Source organism: Danio rerio, chromosome 8, assembly GCF_049306965.1.
Source record: "Danio rerio strain Tuebingen ecotype United States chromosome 8, GRCz12tu, whole genome shotgun sequence".
Taxonomy (NCBI): Eukaryota; Metazoa; Chordata; class Actinopteri; order Cypriniformes; family Danionidae; genus Danio; species Danio rerio.
The window spans coordinates 34,574,321-34,600,415 of record NC_133183.1 but is presented as its reverse complement, the minus strand read 5'-3'; the positions used below and the strand labels follow the sequence as shown (position 1 = coordinate 34,600,415).

Below are 26,095 nucleotides of genomic sequence, written 5' to 3'. Positions count from 1 at the left end.
ACACCGTGCATTGTTTCATTTCGTAGTTTCCTTGCTAAATATTTACGTGTGATTCATTCCACCTATCTAGTAAATTACACATTTCTAAAATTGTGACAGCTGTCATAAGAGTATTACCACATGTTGAAATTAGCATTTTAACTATATGTTCAGAGTAGTTACCGTTACGCTTAAAGTGTTACGCTTTAATTTGTGATCTGCATATGACAACACTATAACATTTGACCAAGTTACATGTATTAAAATTACCCGAGGATCTCATAATACGTAGACTGGGCTTCTGGAGAGAAGAAATGTCATCAGGGAGGCGGGAGAATAAAACAACGTTACAAAAACAACAGCTAACCAACTACATAAGGTAAGGTAACTAGTTAACCCCGTTAACCCACTGCTCTTCAAAGTCACGTGATGACGTGCGCACAAAGCATAAACTAACGAGTAGTACAGTATGCTTTCATGTGAGCGAAGAGCGTAGAATGATGATTCTATGCTCTTTGATGTAAGTAACACACCACAGAAGTTCAGATTTTATAGTGGCTTTTGGCTTTGCAAAATGTATTTATGTTTTATGACAGCAGTGAAGGATTATCTGGCTATTTGATTTCATTTATTTTCATTTATTTATTTTCAAACACAAACATCATACATATAAATTCTTTAACAAAAACAAAAAAACAAAAACAAGCTTATTATTTTTCCACCCCGTGACCACTCACATAATTCGTCTTGTGATTCCAGTTGTACATTTACATTTTATAACATAGACACAAAAATACATAGTACTGCAAACAGCCATTGATTGAAATGTCATCATACCTTTCTCATTTTATTCTTTTTCAATCACTTCTAATCATCATTATATTCCTTTAACAATATACATTTATGCAACTTTTTAAATTGATCAATATCCTGACATTGTTTGAGAATCTGTTCCAGACTGTTTCATAATTTTATAACCACATACAGACATACACAAACTTTTTAAAGTTGTCCTTGTTTTCAACCTCCTAAAATGTTGTTCTTCTCTCAGATTATATCCCTCTTGTCTTTCTTCAAAAAACCTTTGTATCCATTTCAGAAGTAATGTTTTCCTAGCTTTAAACATAAATTGTGCTGTTTTAAATTTAACAAAATCATTGAACTGAAGTATTTTCAATTTAGAAAATAAAGGATTTGTATGCTCCAAATACCCCACATTTTATATCAGTCTAATGACTTTTTTCTGCATTATATATAAGCATCGAAGTTAGATTTCAACACAAAAGTTTTCAGTGCTTTGTGTGAGTGTTTGAGAAACATTGACTTTGAACAAAAAATATCGACATTGTATTCCTGCTCTTTTGGGCCTTACAAGAAAACCACCTTTAAAAACAGCCAACAAATTATGTTGCTTTGAAGTTTATTTCAATTCAAGTTTATTTGTATAGGGCTTTTCACCATAATTATTGCTTTAAAGCAGCTTCACAAAAGGATCACATTATTGCATTACGGTCAAAATCAGAAAAAATTAAGCCTATTAGTTAATATAATTTTATTAGTTACTAATAACTTTAACTAATTACTTATAACTTTATCATTTAAAGTTATTATTCTGTATGTGAACAAAATTAACCTGCAGTTATTTAGTATATACACTAGCTGACAAAAGTCTTGTTGCCTATGCAAGTTTTAGGAACAACACATGATAACTTGTCTTCTAGTTGCTCATTTGGCATCTCTGTATGGACTCATGTAACTTATTAATAAAGTCATCTGGAATGGCAAAGAAAGTGTTCTTGCAGGACTCCTAAAGTTCATCAAGATTCTTTTGATTCATCAATGCCGCCTCCTCCATCTTACACCAGATATGCTCAATAATGTTCAAGTCTGGTGACCAGGCTGGCCAATCCTGGAGGACCTGAAGTATGAGAAGGAGCGCTATCCCCATATTGAACGTAACCCCAAACCATGATTTTTTTCTTCCCCAAACTTGACTGATTTCTGTCAGAATCTTGGGTCCATGTGGGTTCCAATGTGGAATATGATGATTGGGATGCAGTTCAACAAATTATTCATCAGAAAAATCTGCATTTCCAAATGATCAACTAGAAGTTAAGGTATTATTTGTTGCTATTACTCCTGAGATCAACAATAAGACTTTTGTCTGGTAGTGTAGTTGATGTCTATGTGTACATATTCAGTAATGTGTATTTGTCTATTAAGTGTATGTGTTGTCCATGAAGTCCTCGAATGGTTCATATCATCAAGTTTGCTTTTATAATTAAGTGGTCTGTGAGGGTTATGTTAAAGTAATATGGTAGGGTTAGGGGTTGAAAGATGATTACCTCAGTTAAATTATCATGATGCCTTTAGGAAAGTAGACACAAAAACTGCCTTTGGTTGTGTGTGTTTGTATTTATATAGATGAACTTGCACAATTTTGATGGTGTATGTTTTGAACTATTTGACAGTGACAGAGGAGTGGATGAAAAACATGAGCTCTGATGAAGATGTGCCGGCTGCATCTAAACCTTCTCATCTCATAGGGAAGAAAGAGAACATCATTAAAGCCAGGCGAGTGGTGAAGTCCATTGGAGGAAGAGATGTTCTGGTGATTTACCACCAGGGCCACTTCTATGCTATTGATGCCCGCTGCTATCGTAAGTTAAAGCAAAATATTTTTAAGGCTACAGTTCAGGACCCATTTAAGAGGCATCAGAAAAATCTTTTTTGCTTATATCAGGTCACTCAAAGTTTTTTTTTTATTTATTTTTTTTTTTTTATGGTTTATGGTACGTGAGGAAGCATTTGTGGTTGAAAAAGCTAATTAATAAAAAAAATGTCTGTAAATTGATAACACATTAACGTTTCATCTTAAATATTACACCAAAAAACATTTTAATTCATGTTCTTTTTATTGTAAACATAACAGCAAACATATGTTTTTATTACGTATGTTTTTATCACAAGAAAAATTTCAATTGAAAATTTAATTGAAAGTAGTATTGCACTTGTTTGTTTTTATTGCTTGAAAGCCATTTTTTAATGTTTTTTTTAATATATTTTATATTTATTCATATAAGAGTCAACAAGATACAAGTAACAAAATTGAATTAGAAACTGAAGTAGAGGTCTACATTCCGACCAGATTTCTGCGGCGCGGCGATAAATGTCCGAATAAAGCGCGGGAGCGGTCGGTAACTCTTCTACTCTGGTTTATCTCACCTGAGTTCAATTTCTCTAGCCACAACCAGGCCTGATTGGTGCCACATCTTGTTTGCAATCCAGAAATCACTTAAGTGGGACCTGCTTGACAAAGTGAAGTAGACCAAAAGTTCCTCAAAACATTCTATACTTATAGATATCATGAACACAGACTGAAAACTAATATCTAAAAATTTAGGCACCTTTAGTAACATTTCACTTTTTCAGATGATATATTGTGCTGTACTGTTTTAAAACTATATATAAATAACATTTTGTTTGCCTGCAGACTCTGGAGGTCCACTTCAGGAGGGAGATATAGAGGTGAGTTGTAGATATTTATAAATACAATTGAAACCAGAAGTTTACATACACCCTAAAAAAGGGAACAAAACTATTTTTTTTTAAATGTCTGTTGTTAAATCATACTAAACGTTTACTATTTTAGGTCCGTTATGATTACCTAAATGATTTACATTTGCTAAATGCCAGATTAATGAGAGAATTTTTTTTTTTTTGAGAATTTTTATTAATTTCTAGACAGTCAAAAGTTGACATACATTTCCTTGATATATTTTTAGCTTTGCTTTTAAACTGTATAACTTTGGTCAAATGTTTTGGGTATTGTTCCACAAGCTTCTCACAATAGTTTGAAGGAATTTTGGCTCATTCCTCTTGACATAATTGGTGTAACTGAGTCAGATTTTTTAACTCTGCCCGCAAATTTTCTGTACGATTGAGATCAGGGCTTTGTGATGGCCACTCTAAAACATTCACTCTGTTGTCCTTAAAGCACATTTTAACTAATTTGGCAGTATGCTTAGAGTCATTGTCTGTTTGGAAGACCCATATGTGGCCAAGTTTTAATTTCCTGGCTGATGTCTTGAGATGTTGCTTCAGTATTTCTACATAATTTTCTTTCTTCATGATGCCATCTATGCTGTGAAGTGGATCAGTCATAGTTGGGATGGTGTTCCATGGCTTGTAAGCTTTCCCCTTTGTCCTCAAAATGTAACACTGGTCATTATGGCCAAACAGTTCAATCTTAGTTCCATCAGACCTCAAGACATGTCTCCAAAAATTATTCTTTTTCCCAGTGTAATTTAGCAAATTGTAATCTGGCTTTATTTTTTTCGATTCTGGCTTGTTGATTTTCCCGTGTTGTCTCAAAAGGAAGCAGTGTGTATGAGGTTTTCCTTAAATACTATTTTACAATTGTGCCTTCAATGAACTCAAATGTTGTCAATTAGCCAATCAGAAACATCCAAACCCTGACTTCATCATCTGAGCCTTTTCAGAGGCATAATAATGTTATTGTATGTAAAGTTGACTTTCAAGAAAAGTTATAACAAATTTTCAAAAAATATCTCATTATTCTGCTACTAAGCATAAAAGAAACAAATATGATAATCCTAACTTACCTAAAAGAGAAACACATTAACATCTGACCTTTTTAAATGGTTATTTTGCTTGACTGTATGTAAACTTTTAGTAATAACTGTATATGACACAAATCTACTTCAACTTTTTGATGCTTTGTTTTTTGCGTTGAAGGATTTTGATGGACGGACATGCATTGTGTGCCCATGGCATAAATACAAAATTACATTAGCTGAGGGTGAGGGTCTCTATCAGGCTGTGGACCCTACTGTGAAGCCTCTGAAACCAACCTGGTGCTCTAAAGGTATTAAACAAAGAATCCACACTGTGACCGAGTCTAACGGAGACCTGTTCCTCACCCTAAATGACTGTGCAGGGGCCGTTGACTCTGATATCTATCAAACCGAGAAATACAGAGACACTTTTTTGAAAAAAGGAGTGAAGAAAACAAATTGACCTCTTAAGAAGACACAAAAATCTCTCTGGTCTCAGTTGATCTGCAGGAGGAAATTAATGTGTTCATCGAATATTGTTCTACTTTTGAAAATCTACTAAATCTTTACTAAAGGCTAGTCCAGCTTATTTCTAACTGGTCTGAGCTAGTCTTACGATCATACAAGTTGACTGACCATTAACCATTTTCCAAAAAACAGCCTGACAACTTTTAACAGGTATAACCACGTTGCTGTTTTTCATGCACAACACTGCATGTTTCATTTTTCTTTTTTCACGTGAGACGTTGTTCTAATTTGACAATTAGTGCCCTGCAAAGATGACTACGCAAGCAACACATTAATGATAAAAATGGATCTGTACGTGGAATAGAAAATTATAAAAGTGATTTCCTTTCCTTAAAGTATTTAGCACATACAAATGTTTATGTGCACATAATATAGTCCTGCAAAACCAAGAGCATTGCTTAGCCCTATAATACACTTAAACTCAGCTACATGTCAGTATGAGGACTAGTCAGATTGAAAAGCAAATTATGTAAAATGAAGGCTTCACTGTTCATAAGTGACTTTTTTTCAGTACTTTTGAGAATTACAACCTAATATATTTTTTAAAAAAGAAAAATAATCAAAGGTCACCAATGGTGATATAAAAAACATAATTCAGTGAACTTTTGATTTGTTTGTTGAGAAATAAAATATTGTTTTTTTTATTGACATGTAAAGCGTTTTGTTTTTATTAATTATTATTAAAGAACACTTTCTGTCATGTTCAGATGTGTTTTTAATTAAATTTTTGTGCTATTCACAATGTTTTTTTAATTTATTATATAAGCAATTTTACATTTTTGAGATTTTTGTTTCATATTAAAACTTTGTATTAGTTAGAGAAATAAAGATCTTATATAAATGCTTCAACAAACTAGACTTAAAAAAACAAAAAATGTTTGCCTTTGCCAAAATGTAATAAACACGATATACTCAAAGTATGTACAGTTGATATCAGATTTATTAAACCCCCTGTAAATATTTTCCAAATGATGTTTAACAGAGCAAGAGAATTTCCACAGTATGTCTGACATAATTTTTTCTTCTGGAGAAAGCCCTATTTGTTTTATAAATCGGCTAGAATAAAAGCAGATTTAAAATATTTTAAGGACCAAGCCCAAAAAAAGATTGATTGATTGATTGATTGATTGATTGATTGATTGATTGATTGATTGATTGCGGCATTCATTTTTAGCTCCACTTATGAAAAACTGTCTGATTTTAGAATTGAAATGTGAATATTCATCCTATGAACCAGACTCGTTACTTTTTAAAGTATGTTATATAAACTCAATGAATAAACTGCCGTAGACCAACCATAGACTTAGGTGGTTGTCATAAATTGTAGACTTAAGTGACTGAGGGAGCACTTTGATCGTCATAGTTGCATAAAATATTCATCAGGCATAGATATAAATAGCATCAGATGCTTGTGAGCTGTGAATGTGTTTGTAATTTATCATTTAATAGAATATTTGTATTTATTAGAAGGGTTTTTAAAGTTGTATGTTGTCTTTTGTTGGTATTGATGTACAGAGGATCTCTTTTTTTAAAAACAAATTTGTCCCAAGGGAGTCAACAAATTTAAAGAGTATCATAAGTGTATGAACCACATCTGTAAATAAAACTAAATGTTTGATTTTATCTTATATCAGCTTTTTTAGTTGTATAGTGAATGTTTGTTTTGGGGTGGATTGACCATAAAATAAAACACATACAGTTTTTTACAAGTGGATGGTATAAGTGAACCAAAAGAAAACGCATAATGTTTTCATTTTACCATGCAGGTCTGCCAGTTATGTAACTCATCGGCCCATCACAGCTCAACTCACTCCTTCAGGCACATGCTTTCTTTGCATGGGGTATTTATTTGTGTGTATGTGTGTGTGTGTGTGTGTGAGCGAGGTGTTCACATGTGGGGACAAAATGTCTCACAAGAATAATACCAAACATTTTTTTTTATCTTATAGGATTGTTTTGTTAATCCCAGTGAAATAAACAGCGTGTAATTATTCTAAAAAAAAAAAAAGGAAAGTCCTCATAAAACATTGAAAAATTGAAGTGTTTATGTGTGTCTCTTGTATTCCTGTTGTTGTGGGGACCACATATCCCTTACAATAGCAATACCAGTAAATTTGAACCCTGTTGGTACTTTTTTTTGGTCCCTATATCGAAAATTGCTTATAATTCACACGGAATTAAGTATTTTAAAAAATAAAAATGCTGATTGTTTCCTGTGAGGTTTTGGGATTAAGTGGGATCTGTACAGTTAAAAACCTATTAAGTTAAGTGGTCCCCATAAAGATAGCTATACATGTGTGTGAAGACATTTGTAAAATTAATTAAATAAGACTTATTGTAAAGATTTTGAATTTTCTAATAGTTAAGGCTTTATAATATTATACACATCCATATAAAATAGAATAATCAATGTCAACATAGCTGTTTAAATAGTTCTGCGAACCAAATGTCAATGTATGTATTGATGTATCTCAAAAACATGACATTTTGTGACATTTAGTCTGCTTTTGGTATAGCAAAAAAGACTTCTAAATCAGCCAAAACATGCCTTTATTTAAATATTTTTTGCACAAGTTTCTGTGAGAAAATACAGGTAACCTGTTATTAAAGCAACAGAAATTTATTCAATATCCTCACACAATAGTGAAGCAAACATATGTATAATGGGGGCTTAATTGAAGAAAGAGAGCAAAAATATGTGTATCCAAGTCTGGAAATGTTGTGTATACAGTAGGCTATATCATGTGTTTAAAAACCCTTAGAACAGTCACATTTGTCCTAAAAACTCAATTATTTAACAGCAGCCTGTTAAATAATTGATTAGTTAATAACTTTTTTTTTATTTCTTGCACGTATTTGCACATTTCTGGATTGTTTTATATTTAGGGTATTTGTACACTGGAAAAAATCATGTGTGCAAAATTGTTGCAAACATGTTATGTGTTGAATGTAAACAAACGAATTAAATGTAATAATATTCAACTTAATTTGTTAAAATTCAGGCCAAATAAATGGTTTACAACCACTTAACTAAAAAAAAATTTATAAATCCAAGGAATCATCTTTGAATCATTGTTTTCAGCGTGTAGGGTAAAAATGTATTTATAAATTCATTTAAAATATATTTGAAATATGGTTAACATTTGAACATGTTTGATCCACTTTAAATGTTGACCACTGTATATAATCTCCGTATATTTCAGTCACATTCAAGAGTAACATTAAGAAAATCTTTATTTGCACATCAACCAATCAGCATGCTTAAAATATCATTGAAATGATCATAATAATTTCAGATTAACATTAAAACATATATCCTATTTTATGAGAATACTGTAAATTAAAATATACCTTTTACGCTTTAAAAACACGTTTACCTTCCTTTTTTCGAACCATTTTGAATCTCTTGTGTGTGTGGAATAGCGTTAAACGTGACTTGTGCTGACAGACTAAAGTAATAATGTTACGCAACCTTGCAAAGAGCTGCGGGCTCTGCCCACTTCATGTCATGATGATCATGTAGACTGATGCTGAGGAGCGTGGACTGCGCTGCAAACCCCCTTCCCGCTATAGGCAGACACAGTAATGAAAAAAAGTCAACACGCCTTTAAATAGAAGCATATTGTCATCCTGACTGCTGTTACCAGGCTCGAGAGAAGCGACGGATCCGCTCATAATCTATTGCCTCACTGCGAGACCGAAGAAACAGACTTTAAATTCTTTCATTCCTCACACACTTGCAAACAACAACAGTAAACATGCCGAGCAAGAGAAAGAAGAACAAGCGCCGAATGAGAAGAGTGGTGAGTACTTTTACTTGCACACTAGTTTTTATTAATAGTTAGTATCTCATATACCTCTTATTAGAATATCATTATTAGATTATTTTTGTATCCCATTTTATTGTTCTCTAGGCTTTACATGAGTTTTATATATTTATAAAAATAATGCACTTTAGTATTTTTTCAATAATGTTATTTATTTGTTTATTACTTGGTTTAATACTTAATATTATGTAATCTGTTATTTTGGCTATATCTGTCAGTTAGGCTACATTTAGTGAGCTGCCTTAATAGAGATGTGCAATTTTCCGTTCTCTGAATGTTAATTTATTTCAGCATGAAGAATAAATTAATGATGGCATATTTAAAGGGAAACGACGAACAACGGAAGCTAAATAGTAGGGGGTGTGTCCAAAAATAATGTTGAATTACATCTATGTAGCCTGCCTGTATATCCAGTAAGATTTTGATTTTAAAATAATACATTAATGAAATTTATTTTAGAGGGGAAATTTAATTTATTGTAGGGAATATAAATGTTCAGTGTAAACGTTTTATTTATTTATTGCTTATTTATGTTTATTATTGCCCTTTTATTTTGTTTGTTTTGTCTTTACTTATAGTCAGGGACGGACTTAGTGATTTGGGAGTCCTAATTCCAGGTTTGGGGCACAAGCATTAAAACTCAAAACAAACTCTTTCTCTATAGATTTTTTTTTCTTTGTGATTTTATTTTATTTTTTTGTAAATAAACTGCATGTTTAAAATATATTTGACTGAAACCTTTGTCTTCTTAATGTAAAATTAATTACAATAAATTCACATACAAAAAGCAAGCTCACAAACTATGTAGAGATAATTAGTCATGTTTGTTATTCGATTTTTAGTATTTGCTTGTGCAATAGGAACGTTCTACTATTCATGGGGGCTCTTGGTTTTGAAAAAAGTAATAAACTTAAAAATCTTAATATTTATAGACAGATTTTACAACATATGATAGAACTTTTATAAAGGAGCTATAATTTATCTATTAATTTAGGCTACTTGGCATTGGTAGGGGCCTCTTACTTCCCTAGGACCCTAATCGGCTGCTTACCTTGTTTACTGTTTAAGTCCACCCCTGCTTATAGTTGATCGTTACTTGCAGCTTTATTGATTTATTCATAATTGTTAAATTAACAACACTATTTAAAAGGGTTTCATGATTTGAACAAAAATAAATAATTATTAGGGCTTGTTTATTTTCAGTTTTCTGACAATATTAAATTTGTTCTTCACTCTTAAAGAGGGTTTTTAGAATCTTTATTGGCATTCCATGGAACATTTCCATTGGTTCCTCCAAGGCATCCGTGCAAAAACCCCTATTTTGGAGCCTTTACTTTCAACAGTTGTGAAAAATACTTATTTAACTATTTAAAATGTGCTTTGCATGACTAAAATTATGGTTCCATTAAGAACTGTTTACTCAAAGACTCTTTTGTGAAGTATTGTGTTTTAATAATGAATCTGTTTTTGTATTTTCCATGGGTGTGTTTCACCTATCGAGTGTGGTTGTTTTGCTTCATGCCCCTTTTTCTTTGTTCGGTCAATACAACAAACCAGATCATGCCCTTTGCCAACGCCCCCTATAACACATATGGACTTTGTTGATTCTGGCACATCCCTTAGGCCAGCAGTTTGATTCCAAACATGGTTGAAGGCACATTCTTTCAGAGGCAGTTAGCTGAGAGACCACCAGAAAAACTTTTGCATTCATTGGTTTCCTCTACACTTTCCTAATAAATGTATTTTTTTAGTCAATTGCGATGGAATGTTGCCCTATATTGCCCACCAGTCGAAGACATTTGTGTCGTTTGTAACCAGTGACATAACACTGGATCCTTTGTTTGGATTTTGTAGCAGTTTTTTAATACGTCACTAAAATCTCACCCTTTTCAGTCTGCTTAGTGAGGCATAACTTATTAATGTTTAGTTGATGTCTCAAAAACCCTGGCATGCAGACATATCAACATAACTGCCTTTCAAACAAGTACAAAAATAGAGGGGTATCTTTTATCTCTCAAGCTGTTAAGCCCCTCAGATACAGGGATCATAAACAGAACACATTTCACCCTCGCTAATCATCCCGGTAAAATAGAAAATGGTCATTCCTGGGGGGCGAGTACATACCAACACTCTGTTTGTTGCTAAACAGCACTTCAAAACAGCAGAAACAGCTTTTTTTAAAGTCAGCTGCCAGATCCAATTAACAGAACTCATGTACATCTCCCAAACTGGTTTCTCCTGTTCATGTTAGAAGGAACAATGAAGCAAAAGCTGTTTTTATTTTCTTTATTTTTTTACCCTCAACGACATTCTCTGTTCCCCCGAACACCAGACCATTTATTCTGTTATGCTGGCCGGTTTCGTGGACTCGGGCCCATGTTTTGCCTGATTTGGCTTTGTCAGTGCTGATGCTAGTCTTCACACATGGTTGCATAATTTGGCCTTAACTGTGCTGGCCACTGTACACCCCATACATGCACAATGGAAGCTTAAATTCTTTTGAGGCCTATGTAAACCGCACTGGCCGGCCCTTGCTTTTGGATAATGAAGCTGTGAGTGTGATTATAATGCGATTATGGTTCCATTATAATGTGATTAGCATTTTTGTTCGTTCTGTTTAGCCCCATCCAGAGCTCCGAAGGGTGCTGACTCTTCCAACTCGCTTGACTAGGCATGTCTGAATCAATTGGATTCAGAATTTTTTTTGCCATTAGATGGCCAACTTTAGTTCACTTATGTAAGCTCTCAGTGAATTTGATAAACTCTGTGTAATACCATTATGTGGTTAACATAACTAAAGTTAAGCAATAAATTGTCTAAGATTTCAAATCTAACATTCTTTCATTTGTTTTGAGCAGCAGGCCCAAAGAAGGGCCCTAGAGGAGCAGTACTCCTCCTCTGGAAAGGGAACACCAGGAGTGGGTGCTGTCTCAGCCCCTGTTCCTGAACGAATTGCAGTCTCCAAAACCTCAGAGAGTCCGGTTGCGGTAACAATTCCTCCGCCGGTGGTGGCTCCTGTTGAAGTTCCACTTGCAGAACCAGTCGTGTCAGAGCTATCAGTCACAGATGGCATCAAAGACAAAGTGGTAAAAGCTGCAGAAGAAACCCTAGAACAAACCCTTGCAGAACCCCTCATAAAAGAGACAGCTGTGATTGACAAAGACGAAAGTGTAACCATTCCAGTATCAGAGGTAATGTGATACGTCTTCTTTGAGTTTAGTCACTGAGATTCAGATAATTTGGAATTGCACTCAAAATACTACTTTACAGGACATGTTCCCGGATCAACATCTGATGATCCCAAAATAACATTCCAATCAGCCAGTCAGATTTAATTGATAAGTTCACAATATTTAGACTTGCAGTTAGGGATATGTGTTTGAACATCATTGTTATCCAACTAATAATCTCCTCTGACTTTGGAAACAATTTATATTTAGGTTTAGGGGTAAAGACAAATAATGTTCCAGGATCAATATAGATGTTAATCCATTATACTTGGCAAAATCACACCCACTCAAAAATAACAATTATTACACTGACTGTACTTTGTAATTTATTAAGCTGATATTGTTTTGACCAATATGAAAGTAATGGCTTGGCGCTAATGGTTCCTTGCAGCCAGGAATGAATATGGGGTGTGAATACAAATGCAATGTAAGAAGAGAATATTGTAGAGAGTGAACATTCTGTACAGATGCCTGAAGCAAAGCAGATGTTTTCCATAAGTTGCTGTTATTTTGAAAATAAGGTTGTTACCTTTTCTAAAATATTGCTTCCTTTTTAGGAACGGTATTTCAAACTTGTTGTCAGTGAATGCCAGTTGGCTCAGTAGTATTTTATCTGGGGACCTTTCTTGAATGTATGAGATTAGGTTTATCTTTAGGCCTGTTTCACACATAATGTGTCTGTTGTCAATCAGGGAATCCAAATAAGGAACAAATTCAAAATGTCCCTGAGCCAAGAGAGCTCATAAAGATATCTTGATTTTAGCCTGGGGGACAGGAAAATATGATTTTATCCAATGAAACAATTACACAATGAGGGAAATTATGATGATTTCTTTTTGTACCGTGGCCAGCAAACAATTTCAAAACCTGTTTTTTGGTTGTTGGGCAAAGTTTTTGATGCAAAGAAATTGGTTATTCAAATACAAATCTACATGATCAGGAGTTTTACATTGGAGCAAAAGATTTGCTCATCCAGATTTTCAGTCGTTTAAAAAGTGTGCTTTTACTATTGCAAATGTCATGGCCTATTTGTGGAGTTCGACATCATTTGCATTTACTTTACAGGAAACAGACTGCTGCAAATAATTTCAGTTATTTTAGCATACTTCAACACTAAAGCAACCAAAATTACGAAGACAACTACTAGCCACTGAATTTATTTCTTAATGGGATGCACCATAATTGGAAATTTTGATCAGTACTAACAACAGTTTCTAAAATGGTATATTTGAAAACTGACAACTGATATATACTGTATGTAGGCCAGTAAATACAAATCTTAATATATATTTTTCTGAACCTGTTTATTTCTGAAGTGCTCCTTTTTCACAGTTAAACATTTGATTTTATTCTTATTTTTAATTTTTTTTTTCAAAAGTGTGCATATGCTCTACGTAACCTCACATCATTTACTGTAAATTACAAAAACAAAAAAAAACCTTGGCCAGCAAGATCTGAAGTGGATCAAGTAGTGTAAACAATCCATTAATCCATCAAGCCATTGGTGTTTTAGAATAGTGCATTGTAGAGGTGTAATCCAGCTTCATGTTGTGACCCCATTACCTCATGGGATATGGACTATTATAATAACTAGGCCCACACGGAACATGCGCAAACAGAATTCTGCAGATTTTCGGCCCATCATTGAATTTATATATTTACTTGTGTAAATGTGTGTAAATGTATATTAAGTATGTATTATATATTATTCAGTTTTTACATAATTTCAGTAAAATTATTGTCTAATATGAAAATGTTAATATGATTTATTTACAATACAGTTTGTAAAGTAATAGTTCTTTTTTAGTAAAAATATGAGATACTTGTTTTATTTACCAAATAAGTGGATCTAATTTAATTTGCATTGTAAACTTTAAATAAAAGTTAAAAATGTATTCTTTTTTATTTCATATATTAAGTTTTTAGTAATGACACTCCCAAAATCATTGGGAGTGTCGTTACTGAGTAATGTAAAACTCAATAAGTTAAGGCAACTCAAACTGTTTGAGGAAACCGATTGCTACAAACCATTTGAATTAAAAAACTAATCCAGTACTGTGAACTTACTCCATGTAACTTGAAGGAATGAGTAGGGCCAGATGGAATCTGCGGACATTTTTAGCTGTTTCTGCAGAGAGTTTTGTAAACAATCTATGGATTTATGTGTAATTACTATGGGAGTATCATAACTAAAAACTTAATATATGAAATGAAAAAATAATAGTTTTTAAATAATGTCTACAATGCAAATCTATCTACATCCACTTATTTGGTAAACAAAGCAAACCTCTCATATACTGGATCTACTGAAAGACAGAACATATGACTATAAATATGATATAATGTGAATAATTAAATGATCACATTCATATTAGTCAATAATATTACTAAAAATAAATTAAAAACTGAATAAATATAAATTTACACACATTTACACAAGTAAATAAATAGAATCAATGGTGGGCTAAAAATCTGCGGATTTCTGCGCGCAGATTTCGTGTGGGCCTAATGAGGTATTTAATAACTTATTGCCTTCAACACTAAGTTCAAAACTCTTTTTAAATAAGTAGAATAATTTTTAGGTAAATTTTGAGTTAAATACACTCCTTTCATTTGATAAAATTGACTGTTGCGTTTTACAGTGTTAGGACCCATGGAACCTGTTTATTAATGAAGATTGTTTACAATGTGCATATCAGTGCACTCCCATATAATACCAAAATACATAATCGCTGTCACTCTTTTCTCAACCTCCTGCTCCTCACCCTCCCTCCAGTTTTTCTGAATAGAAGCCAAGCCTTAAAGCCCACCCTTCTTTTCCTGTGAGCTCTGCTTCAACCTCTCCCCTCCACAACTGCTTGACTTGAACATCCACACACACTGAGAGTGGCACAGGGCAGGGATAAAGAGAGAGAGAAAGAGAGAGAGAGAGGCATTTATCCTTCAGTGAGTGTCAGGTTAAGGGCAGAGTTTACTCAAGCTTTAAGTCTGCAACACTATGGGGCTCATTCTCAGTTGGCTCCGAGGCCCTCGCGAGCCAGTTGACCTGCTGGATGTCTCTGTGGAAGCGCAGGTGAGCTCCCACCTTAGTTTTAGCTGGTAGAGAAAGAACGTTTTGTACTCCATGGTTCGCCCCCTTGCTTTCTTTCTCCTTGTGTTTTTTGTAGGGGCAAAGGTGGGCGTTTTAATGGGTGGTGTGTTCGACTATGTGGAGGCGGAGCTTAAATGTGTGTTGGTTTGGTTGATTGGTGATTGGTGGGTGGAGTTGAGGAATGTGCTTGGGTGGGGTGCATGGCCTAGTCATGCATGCTTATTATTTGTTGTTAAATCAGAGTGTTTAGTAAAAAAAACTGCATAATTAGATCTGCAAAAAAAAAAAAAACAAGTGTTCAGTGATTAATCAATGACAATGTTATTGTATTGGTATTGTATATTGTATTGTGTTTATTTTAATGTGAAGTGGATATCAGACTAAGGGATCCTTTATAATCACATGCACTTGCTCGGCTTTGAGGAAGTGTTATGGGTAACAGAGCCTCTTTTGTGTGTGTGTTTTTTTAAATGAACAATCACTTGTGTGTATGTTTAGTCTGTGTTGGTCTTTGTGTGGATTGGACAATACGTGTCGTGAAATGTCATGGAGAATCTATGATGTGAGCTTATATTAAACTGAGTTAGACTGCTCACTCGGGGTTATTGTAGCTTTGATTTTTGTTTGGGTTAGGACCACCACTGTATTTTAAATGATTTTAGTCTAAAATGGTTTAGTTAGTCTTTATATTGTTTTTTGTTTTCAACTGAGCAAATATTGTTCTTTTAATTTGTTCACTTTGTTGTTATTTTTTTTCTACACTGTAAAAAATAAGTTTCATGAGTTACATACAATTCCTTCATGTTGTCCGAACACAAATTGTTTAAGTCAAACGGTTTTACAAATTTGATTTTATTGAACATAAAACAATGGGACATTGCAGTCAGTCCCAGGGCTTCTAATTAATTGTCATCCCATACAAAATTGCTGCGTTTCAGACCTGATTTCTTTAAAAACCAGCAATCATCACTGCCTGGCTGAGATACAATATAAAGTGGGTATCAGACCAAACAAGAAGCGCTGCATTAAATGATAATTTTCCCTTTAAAATATAGAAATTAGTTTTACCACAGTATTTTTAATGGAATTTCTGCGCTAGCCTGCTGCCTGTCTTTCATCTCTTTTTCCACTTTAACAACCAAATGGATGCTGAGGTCTGTTTAACTGAATGTATTTTAATTACATTGCAACAATGATGCTGTAAAAAGAACCTTATGAAATTGAAAATTCAAAAGTTGTCCCAAAAAAAAAAAAAACCTTAAGAATTGTGTTATTTTTTTAATAAGTAGTTTAAACAAGCAGAAAAAGTTTTTTTTTTTTTTTTAGCATTCTCTAGTTTAATTTTTTGTGTTAATTGATATCTAATGACATTTTTTCATGCTTTATCATTATTATTATTATTATTATTATTATTATCATTATTTGAATTGACGTAAGTGACAAAACTCTTAAGTTGCAGAGGCATATTTTAAAAATACATTGGAAGAGTCAAATAAAAAATTATAGATTTTTTTATGCCAAAATTATTGGAATATTAAGTAAATATCATGTTCCATGGAGACATTAAGTACATTTCCCAATGTAAATAACAATTGTACACATTTTGATTCGTAATATACATTGCTAACTTTAAAGGCAATTTTCTCAATATTTACATTTTTTTTGGAACCCTCCAAAAAATCTAGAAAGTGTATTTAATCAACTTTTAGATGATGAATACATCTCTATTTCCAAAAAAAAAAGACACTTATGGGTTGTTTTGCGCACCAGTGTCACATAATCTTAGGAACACTTGTGGCTATTAACTGAATTGCAGTCAGAAAGAAATGATCGTGCACTCGCTTCTGAAAAGCGCACTGCACATAAACTCAAAAACCTCATTTTTATATGAGGTTATAAGAAAGCCACCGATCCTTTTAATATACAAAAGATCAGTAACAGAAGTGATAGAAGAAAAAGACATGCAATTGTTATAATAATAAAAATAAATGTACTTTTACCACGACTATCTCATTATTTTGACTGTTGATGTTGTAATTTAGACTTTAATGTCACACTTGAGCTTACAAAGTGAGCAATCACAAAACTGCCAGGCACACTTTTCTTAGTGAAGACTTAAAGTAGCCCTGGAACATTTTGTTCTGCTCCCACAGGAGGCGTTTTGGGCTTTTTCCTTCTTTGAGAAAGCCATGTGCTGTGTTCATACACTCAGAGATGCATCAATATTAAATAATACTCAATATTTTAACAGCACGCCATATGCTGTACTCGTATGTTACACTTTGCTCTGATGTGAACATACATTATTAACATTTTGCATTTCAGTTTATGCTTGTTTTCCCACCACATGATTGTGTGTTATTTTTGTCTAAAACGTATTATTTTTGCATAGTTTATTTTATAATATAGTTAAAGAACCCCTTAAATGAGCAATGTAAATGAATGTTTTTGTATGATGTGGATATTGAGCTTTAAAATGTCTTTTGTCATTTTTATTGTTTCTTTGTTTGTTCAGGTCATTTCATCTATAGATGAGCCAGTGTTTATTCCTGCTAAATCTGAGGTATAATAACTTTATCAATCGTCTACATTTTAGCACTCTATATCTACCAAACACCCTTGCCTTTGGCCATACACATGAATGGGCTGGTAAAGAGGTTTTTTTCTAATTAGCAGGCCTCCGGCACCACACCTTACCTTTCATGCTACATTAATGTGTTTTAGCTCACAACCTTGCTTAATGAGGTGTAACGGAAGCTCATTAAACAAATTTTTCCTTTATTTTTTTCAAAGACAACTAGCTTTAAACACGTAAAACATATAGAAACAGGATGTCTACATAATTGGGACTTTGAATTTGCTCGTTGTTTAACCATGACTCTTTTTTTTTTTATATTCTATATTGACAGATCCAGTTTGAGGAAACTACATCTGTAGCCACAGAGGTAGTTAGTCTTGTTTATTCTACATATTTAGAAATTTATTTATGGTTTTGTTTGCATAAAATAAGGCTGTCATACATTTTTACCTTGATTTTTACCAGAATTATTACTAGTCTTTGACAGAGAGAAGAAATTTTTAAACACATTTCTAAACATAAAAGTTTATATTTATATTTATAAAATAACTCATCTCTAATAACTGATTTACTTTATCCTTGCAATGATTACGGTAAATAATAATTTACTAGATATTTTTTAAGACACTTCTATACAGCTTAAAGTGACATTTAAAGGCTTAACTAGGTTAATTAGGTTAACTAGACAGGTTAGGGTAATTAGGCAAGTTATTGCATGATGGTGGTTTGTTAGACATAAAAATAATATAGCTTAAAGAGAATAATTATTTTGACCTTAAAATGGTGTTTAAAACATTTAAAACCACTTTTATTCTAGACAGAATAAAACAAATAAGACTTTCTCCAGAAGAAAAAATATTATCATCATTATGTGAAAGTTTCTGTTAAACATAATTTAGGAAATATTTATATATATTATATAAATATCATATATATATATATATATATATATATATATATATATATATATATATATATATATATATATATATATATATATATATATAGTATGTAATGAGTTATTAGTAAGTAATGTATCGTCAGCACTCAATCATCAAATTATTTCTGAAGCAAAACAGGAATAAATTGCAGACTAAATATCTAATAAAAAGATACATTAATTTTTAATCATAATAAATTATAAAGTTTCACAATATTACTGTATTTTCAAATAAAAGCTTTAATGGTGCATGTATTTAATTACCCATGTTTTAAAACCTAATATTACTAATGTAACTGAATAATAGTATTGCATCTTTTACCTATACAAAATGATGCATAAATAGTTTTTATGATACAAAAACATATTTTAGCAACACAATATAGTTCTCAATATTCAAATATCATCTTTTACATGACTAACATACATTTCAAAGTAGTTCGCTATACGGTAGCAGGATCTGCAAAAGTAAATGTGACCATTTTGTTTTTGTGTTTGCTTTTAAATGATGATGCAGACACGTGTTGTATCTCCACTGTTGGAGGCGGTTGACACTGAGTGTGAAATTCCTGCTGATGATCCAGTGATAGACCTTCCAGTACCAGAGGAGACGGTGCCTGCAGCTCAAACTGATCAAACTGGGTTAGAAAAAGTAGCTGAAGATGAGCCTGCAGTTGAAGCTGCCTCAGAAGTTGATGGACCTGTAGTTGAGCCTGTCTCCGATGCTGCAGCTGAAGTGGACGGACTTGTTCTTGAGCCTGTCATCGATGCTGCAGTCGAAGTGGACAGACCTGTTCTTGAGCATGTCATCGATGCTGCCGTGGAAGTGGACGGACCTGTAGTTGAGCCTGTTGTCGAAGCTGAAGCCATAACTGTTGAAACTGAGCCTCCGGAAGTCCACACAGTCGCAGAGGTGACAGAAGTGCTTGACAAAATACATTTTTATGGCATATTCCAATGTTGTATGTGTGTTTTTAGTGTATTTGGATGCACAGCAGGTGACTTTCTATTGCCTTTTTAGCACCTGTGTGGATGTAACTGGACATGACATGAGCCTCACGTCTTCCATTATCTTAGATATTTTAGAGCATGTTTTATAAAGACTGTAAACTAACTAGAGCTATTAAATATGTTTTTTTTTTATGTTAAATGTTTTCCTGCAGGATATATATCCAAAGCCTGAAGCAGAAGAATTTCCAGTGGTGAGTTCAATTGATTGACTGACTGACTAATTGATTGATTGATTGATTGATTGATTGATTGATTGATTGATTGATTGATTGATTGATTGATTGATTGATTGATTGATTGATTGATTGATTGATTGATTGATTGATTGATTGATTGATTGATTGTAGACAAAATAACTAGCACTGCTGTAAAATTTAAGTTCTTTTTTAAGTATTTTCCAGGGGATGTTTACCAGAGCAAGGTGTTTTTCTTCCACAGTTATATATATTTTTAGTTGTAACAATATTCACTCTGTGAAACAGCACTGTATTTATTGGTAAAGCTCTTTTGTGTATGTAATTAAGGATGGACGGACGGATGGACGAACAGACAGATGGATAGACAGACAGACGGATGGACGGACGGGCGGGCAGGCAAAGAGACAGACAGACAGATGATAGATAGATAGATAGATAGATAGATAGATAGATAGATAGATAGATAGATAGATAGATAGATAGATAGATAGATAGATAGATAGATAGATAGATAGATAGATAGATAGATAGATAGATAGATAGATAGATAGATAGATAGATAGATAGATAGATAGACAGACAGACAGACAGATAGAGAGAGAGAGAGAGAGAGAGAGAGAGAGAGATAGATAGATAGATAGATAGATAGATAGATAGATAGATAGAGAGAGAGAGAGAGAGAGAGAGAGAGAGAGAGAGAGAGAGAGAGAGAGAGAGTTGGTAGGTGGGTGTATAGACAGACAGCTGTTGCCGTGAAGAGCTCACTTAAAAAACATTGCACTTCAGTAGGATTTCTTGCCAAGGGGCAAAGAAATAACACACGCATTCCTTTTATTAGAAAGCTGCAGTACCTACAGATGCTTTAGTGGAACCAGAGCCACAGCAGCTGGAGCAGCCAATCCCACTGCAGGAACCCACGGTATTAACCCAACAACTATTTTATTAACTCCTTTCATGGGATCATCTCAAGCATTTCTATTCAGAATCCTTTTTTATTGAAGTTTAATTTTAAGCAATGTCTCTTTCCCCTAGGGTTTCCACATGCTTAAGCTTTTGGTTGAGTCCACTATTGACCCCATCGCTGAAGAATCTGTTGCGGCTGAAGAGCCAGTCGTAGCTGTCGACACAACCACTACAGAGGAACAGGTGAGCAGTTAAAAAAAAAAACAGACACACCTACAATGTGCACATCAACTGTTAAATCCTATTAGCCCCTTGGATGAATGCAGTAAGAATAAATGGCTTTTTTCTCACAGATTCCTGGAACAACGAATGCCCCAGAGGTTTTGTCAGAGACGCTGACAGAAACGGTTTCTGCTCCTGAGCCTCTGCCTGTACCTGTAGCAAAAGAGATCATACATGTGAGATTTTTAAATGGTTAATGCCGCATAGCATTATTCACAGATACATATAGAGTGTGAATTACGGTGGGATTTCGGGAATTGACCACTTTCTGTATTAACAGGTTTTAACAGGTTCCTTGTTTTGTGATTCTGTTTTTGTATATGGTTATTTTCAGTATTACCCTGAAAAATGTGTAAAAGATGATTCCTTGGATTTACTACAGTAAAAAAAAAATGCTTTTCTGTTTCTAGTCCAAATATCTTAAAATTATTAAATCAAGAAGAATTTTCTAGACAAGCAAAACATATTGTCTTCATTCTTTTTCTTTTCGGCTTAGTCCCTTTATTAATCTGGGGTTGCCCAGCAGAATGAACCACCAATTTATCCAGCATATGTTTTACGTGGCGGATGCCCTTCCACTTGCAACCCATGCATGTCTTTACTGCATGTCTTTGGACTTGTGGGGGAAACCAGAGCACCTGGAGAAAATCCACGCGAACACTGGGAGAACATGCAAACTTCACACAGAAATGCCAACTGACCCAGCCGAGGCTCAAACCAGCGGCCTTTTTGCTGTGAGGCGACAACACTACCTACAGCGCCACCATGTCGCCCATATATTGTCTTGTTTTAAGAAATAATATGCCAAAATGAAGTGAATTTTCCCCAAAACAATAATCTGCCAATAGGGTAAGAAAAACAATCTTATGTCAAAAGGAAAAAACAAGATTATTTACCTCATCGGCAGATTATTTTGCTTGTTTTAAGGAAAAACTCACTTAATATTGGCATGTTCTTTTTGAGAACAAGACATTAAGATTTGCCTACATAGAAAATTCTTCTTGATATAAGAATTTTTAGATATTTGTAAAAGAAACAAGGCAAATAAATCTAAATGAGAAAATCCTTTTTTTTTTTTTTTGCAGTGTAAATATTTTAAGGTAAGTGGTTGTAAACAATTGATTTAGGCTGAATTTAAACAAACAAAATTAAGTTGAACATTACTACATTTAATTTATTTGTTTAAATTCAACACAAATTGTTTGCAACAATTTTGCAGACATCATTTTTTCAGTGTACAGGACCTTGATTTCTTTCACTGTCCACATTTGATGTTGAAAACTCAACTGTGCAGTTTAACAAAGTAACTTTTTATGACATTAAGTAGTTAAGTAGCAGTAACAATATACTGTATGGGAAATAATATGAAATAAGTATGTAAAATAACATATCAAAACACCAGCAGTACTTTTAAGTGTTGTTTGCTTGTTTTTTTGCAAATATTTTAGGCTCAAGATGAATTTATGACACAAGTAGAAGCAGAAACCATAAAGGTATCTTTATCCTACTGTTTTTTTATACATATTTTAGCTGTCTGAAATGCTATATTGCCACAACCCCTTTAACAAATGAAGAGTTTTGATGCAAAAACCTCTAAAAGCCATTTGATATTTTCTTCTTTTCACTGCTGCTGTAGGCTCAGTAATTTTACTTTTATAATGACGAATAAGTTCTTTTCATTGCCTTTAAAGTGACATAACTGAACATTATCATTTTAGGAGAAAATTTCAGATGGAAGTTTTTGCATCTGAACTCTTCAAATAGTGTTTGTTTCAGTTAATGTCATTTCTCATTTTCATAGGACTTGGCAGTGGCTGCTAGCCGAAATGTGGACGCCATCAATGGATGTCTGGGAGTTACAGAAGTAGCAATCGAAAGTTAAAGTGCCTATGGTGAGGATATCAGTCAATATAAAAACTAAATTTATGGGATCATTTATTCATCCTCCACAGTTCTAAACCTGTTTGAGTTTCTGTTGAACACAAGGGAACATGTGATTGATTTCCATAGTAGGAACAAAAATACTATGCAAATGAATTTGTTCCAGCAACAGAAGAAATACATTTACAATAGTTTAGAACCACTTGAGTGTGAGTAAATGATGAGGAAATTTTTCATTTTAGCGTGGACTACCTCTTTAACAAGCCATGGTGCCAATAAAAGATGTGTTGTCTGTGTTTTACAGAATCATAGGACATAAAGGGATGGCTGAAATGTCAGGAAACCTTTCAAAGTGCCTTTCTGTGCTGATCCTCACCTAAAATCTGACAAAGATGTGTGTGACTGTTCTTCACTGGTGGAGTTTTTCTAAACTTCCAGCTAATTTCCATATGCATGTACAGTAGATTTGCAGGTGTTATGCATTGCATATCTAGTAGAGTAAAATGGATGGGTGTTGCTAATTTCTGTGTTTTTACTTGGACCATTTTGTAATTGGGAATAAATACTTCTTGTTGTATTTGTTTAATTTGATCAGATGACTTGGAGTGGAGTGCTTTCTCAACAGAGCACAACTTCATCTTAAAATATTATCAGCACATCCTCTGTACCCCCCACAACCATCCACATGTGCCTTTCTCCAAATAATAAATAAAGGGAGGTTATTAAATTCCATTACATTCTCCTGTGTTTAATCTATGCTGTTTACATTTATGCTCTTAGATTGTGATTTTTTTTTAAATAAGAAAATACCACTATTGGTGAGTTTGGTAGTAAATTTTAACATTCAGAGTAAAAGTCTTTATTGAATAATTAGATCACAAATTGAATATTCAGCAAGAAATAGTAAAACAACACATTATTAATATCACAAAATATTTTTATTTCAAGTAAATGTTATCCTATTACACTTTTGATTTATCAAGGATGATATAAAAAAAAGTATCCAGTTCCCAGTCCCCATTTCATTTGGAATAGTTGGAAAATTTTGTTTCTGACGGATCATGAGACACTGCAGGCAGAAGTATTTCTACAGGTTTAAATCTTTTCATTTTTTTCCTTTTTAAATAAAGGTTATCATTATTCAACAATAAAACTGTAAACAAGCCAGAGTTAGCCACAAGGGCTAATTCTCATCTGTTGCCCCTGCCAGATTTTAAAAAGGCAATTTAAAATCAAAAACACATACAATAACAATAAATGATCAAAAAGACAAAACTTATAAGGATTTCATAAAAAGCAAGAGAAAAGAATTACACATGATTACAAACTTAATTTGCTTTTAGCCATTTCTAGCCTACCACTTAAATCATTAGGAAGTGTGTTGCCCTCCAGAAATGCCTGGCTCTAACTGAGAAGACTGCAAAACTTGTACATCTATACTGCACAGATACAGTTCCCTCTAGTAGCCTAATAGATTGTGTTGCTCTACCATTATGTTTCTTCTGTCACAAATTCACATGATGGAAACAGAAATAAACTCAGAAATATAAGTAAATAATGTACTTTCTTTCTTTTTTGTTGTTGAGTACTGCTGGCTCCTTAATAAAGGTTTAGGACGTGAGCCTTATTACGAAATTTAAAATATTGAGCTTCATGACCTTTAGTGGTCACAAAGGATGCCGTCATTCTCTTTCAGTGAGTCCCGTTTGTGTTTTCGAAATACTTTAGTCCTTATGTGATTATATGGTTAGCTGGGGTTGTAATATAGGCCTATTAGTTTCATAACCATTAATTTTATGTAGTCTTAAGGTGTTGTGGTTTAACTTAGGCCAAGCTTGGGAGAGTCAGAGGTTTGTATTTTTTAATGAAAACTAGATGGAGAAAAGCTGAACGAAGCCTGCAATCACCGTGAAGGAATCTTTCACATGCCATGGGATTATGCACATGGATACGTTATGGTAAACATTTTACTGTTTTCTGGTCAAATAAATGCCATTTTCTAAAACTTTTCTGATTCACTTCAAATGTTTTGTACTGTACATTTAAAAACCCTAATAATCCCAACCTTCTGGTAACGGTAGGTGGTGTGTGGTCATGTGTGACATTACAAATTCAAATTAAAAATGTTATATTTGATGATTCCTATACAGAAACCTTGATTTAAAATCTGACTGTATAAAAATCTCCAGTGGGTGGCGTCGAGTGACTGTCTCAAAGGAACAGTTTAGCCAGAAATAGCTCCTCCTTCTGGTTTGTCTTCAAGCAGGTGATCAAAAAGGTTCTCCATCCCGATTGAGAGTGTGGCTTATCCACCCCCTTCTCTTGTTAGGAGTGGGAATCGAGTCTGTATCATTTGGATGACAATTCCAATTCCTTAAACATTCAGCCACAACAAACCCAGTATATGACTCTGTCCGGATGCTTCATCCACGAAAAGGAGGCACGGCCAAATTTGACTGTGTTTCGTACTAAATTGTACGAATTAGATCGTACGAATTCATACGAATTAGCCACTAAATGAAAAAGTTACGAATTGCCGTGAGATTGTGTTGGAGTTTCTCGCTCCCTCCCTCATCAGAACTTGAAGGCATAAACTATCCCAGTTCATATTAACAACAACAGCACAATACACTTGTTAGTTTATTAATTGTCCTATTTTAGGGGCTTTTGGGTGAGCAATACCCACATTTCATGAAAGAGCTTTGGTGTAGATCCTGAATAGAACAGTATGTCAGGACATAATATGTTTTCGAACAGATCATTTGATATCATTGATGACGAAAGCATGAGGTCTGGTGACGCAATCACCACAATCTAATCAGTAAACAGCATCCCTTGACCTCCATTCCAATCACTCTTTTACTTAGGCTACAACATCAAAAGTGACTGAACTAAAACGAACTGCAGTCACACATGTGCCAAGAACTGTTTGACCATGTTATGGGTTAATATTTGAATACTTTGTAGTTCTGTTAACTGTGGTGTATCTCTTAAATATAGATTTTCATTAAAAAAAGTGGTGTCCCAACTCTGGCTAAGGTTAAAGCTCAATGGATATATTTGAGTGTGTG

At 33.7% G+C, this 26,095-nt stretch overlaps 2 protein-coding genes across 6 annotated transcripts in view; both read left to right on the top strand.

Annotated features, from left to right (window-relative positions):
* The window catches only part of LOC559859 (uncharacterized), a 56,415-nt gene continuing 30,320 nt past the window's right edge, over positions 1-26,095 (top strand). Inside the window, exons 1-4 of the mRNA XM_683247.7 lie at positions 1-358; positions 2,451-2,639; positions 3,473-3,507; positions 4,738-4,867. Of these exons, the coding sequence (XP_688339.3) occupies positions 2,465-2,639; positions 3,473-3,507; positions 4,738-4,867 (340 nt within the window). The 5' untranslated portion in view covers positions 1-358; positions 2,451-2,464. The remainder of the gene's footprint in view (positions 359-2,450; positions 2,640-3,472; positions 3,508-4,737; positions 4,868-26,095) is intronic.
* Positions 8,601-23,756, top strand: si:dkey-164f24.2. Of its 5 annotated transcripts, none has more exons than NM_001386315.1 (12): positions 8,601-8,887; positions 11,770-12,102; positions 17,748-17,795; positions 18,142-18,177; positions 19,268-19,672; positions 19,914-19,952; positions 20,797-20,877; positions 20,991-21,104; positions 21,215-21,319; positions 22,592-22,636; positions 22,945-23,035; positions 23,329-23,756. In NM_001386315.1, exons 1-11 carry the CDS (start codon positions 8,843-8,845, stop codon positions 23,023-23,025), a joined length of 1,332 nt encoding a protein of 443 aa, NP_001373244.1. In that variant the 5' UTR covers positions 8,601-8,842; the 3' UTR covers positions 23,026-23,035; positions 23,329-23,756. The 5 variants fall into 5 exon arrangements, 4 of the variants coding, with proteins under 4 accessions (NP_001373244.1, XP_005167251.1, XP_073765802.1 ...); XR_012383780.1 differs by having other exon boundaries at positions 8,724-8,887; positions 19,268-19,729; positions 19,828-19,952; XM_005167194.5 differs by having other exon boundaries at positions 8,724-8,887; positions 19,268-19,663.

Coding starts and splice junctions, on each gene's coding strand:
- si:dkey-164f24.2 (NM_001386315.1), top strand. CDS start 8,843: ATGCCGAGCAAGAGAAAGAAGAACAAGCGCCGAATGAGAAGAGTG. Junction 18,178..19,267: donor CTACATCTGTAGCCACAGAG/GTAGTTAGTCTT, acceptor ATGATGATGCAG/ACACGTGTTGTATCTCCACT. Junction 21,320..22,591: donor TAGCAAAAGAGATCATACAT/GTGAGATTTTTA, acceptor CAAATATTTTAG/GCTCAAGATGAATTTATGAC.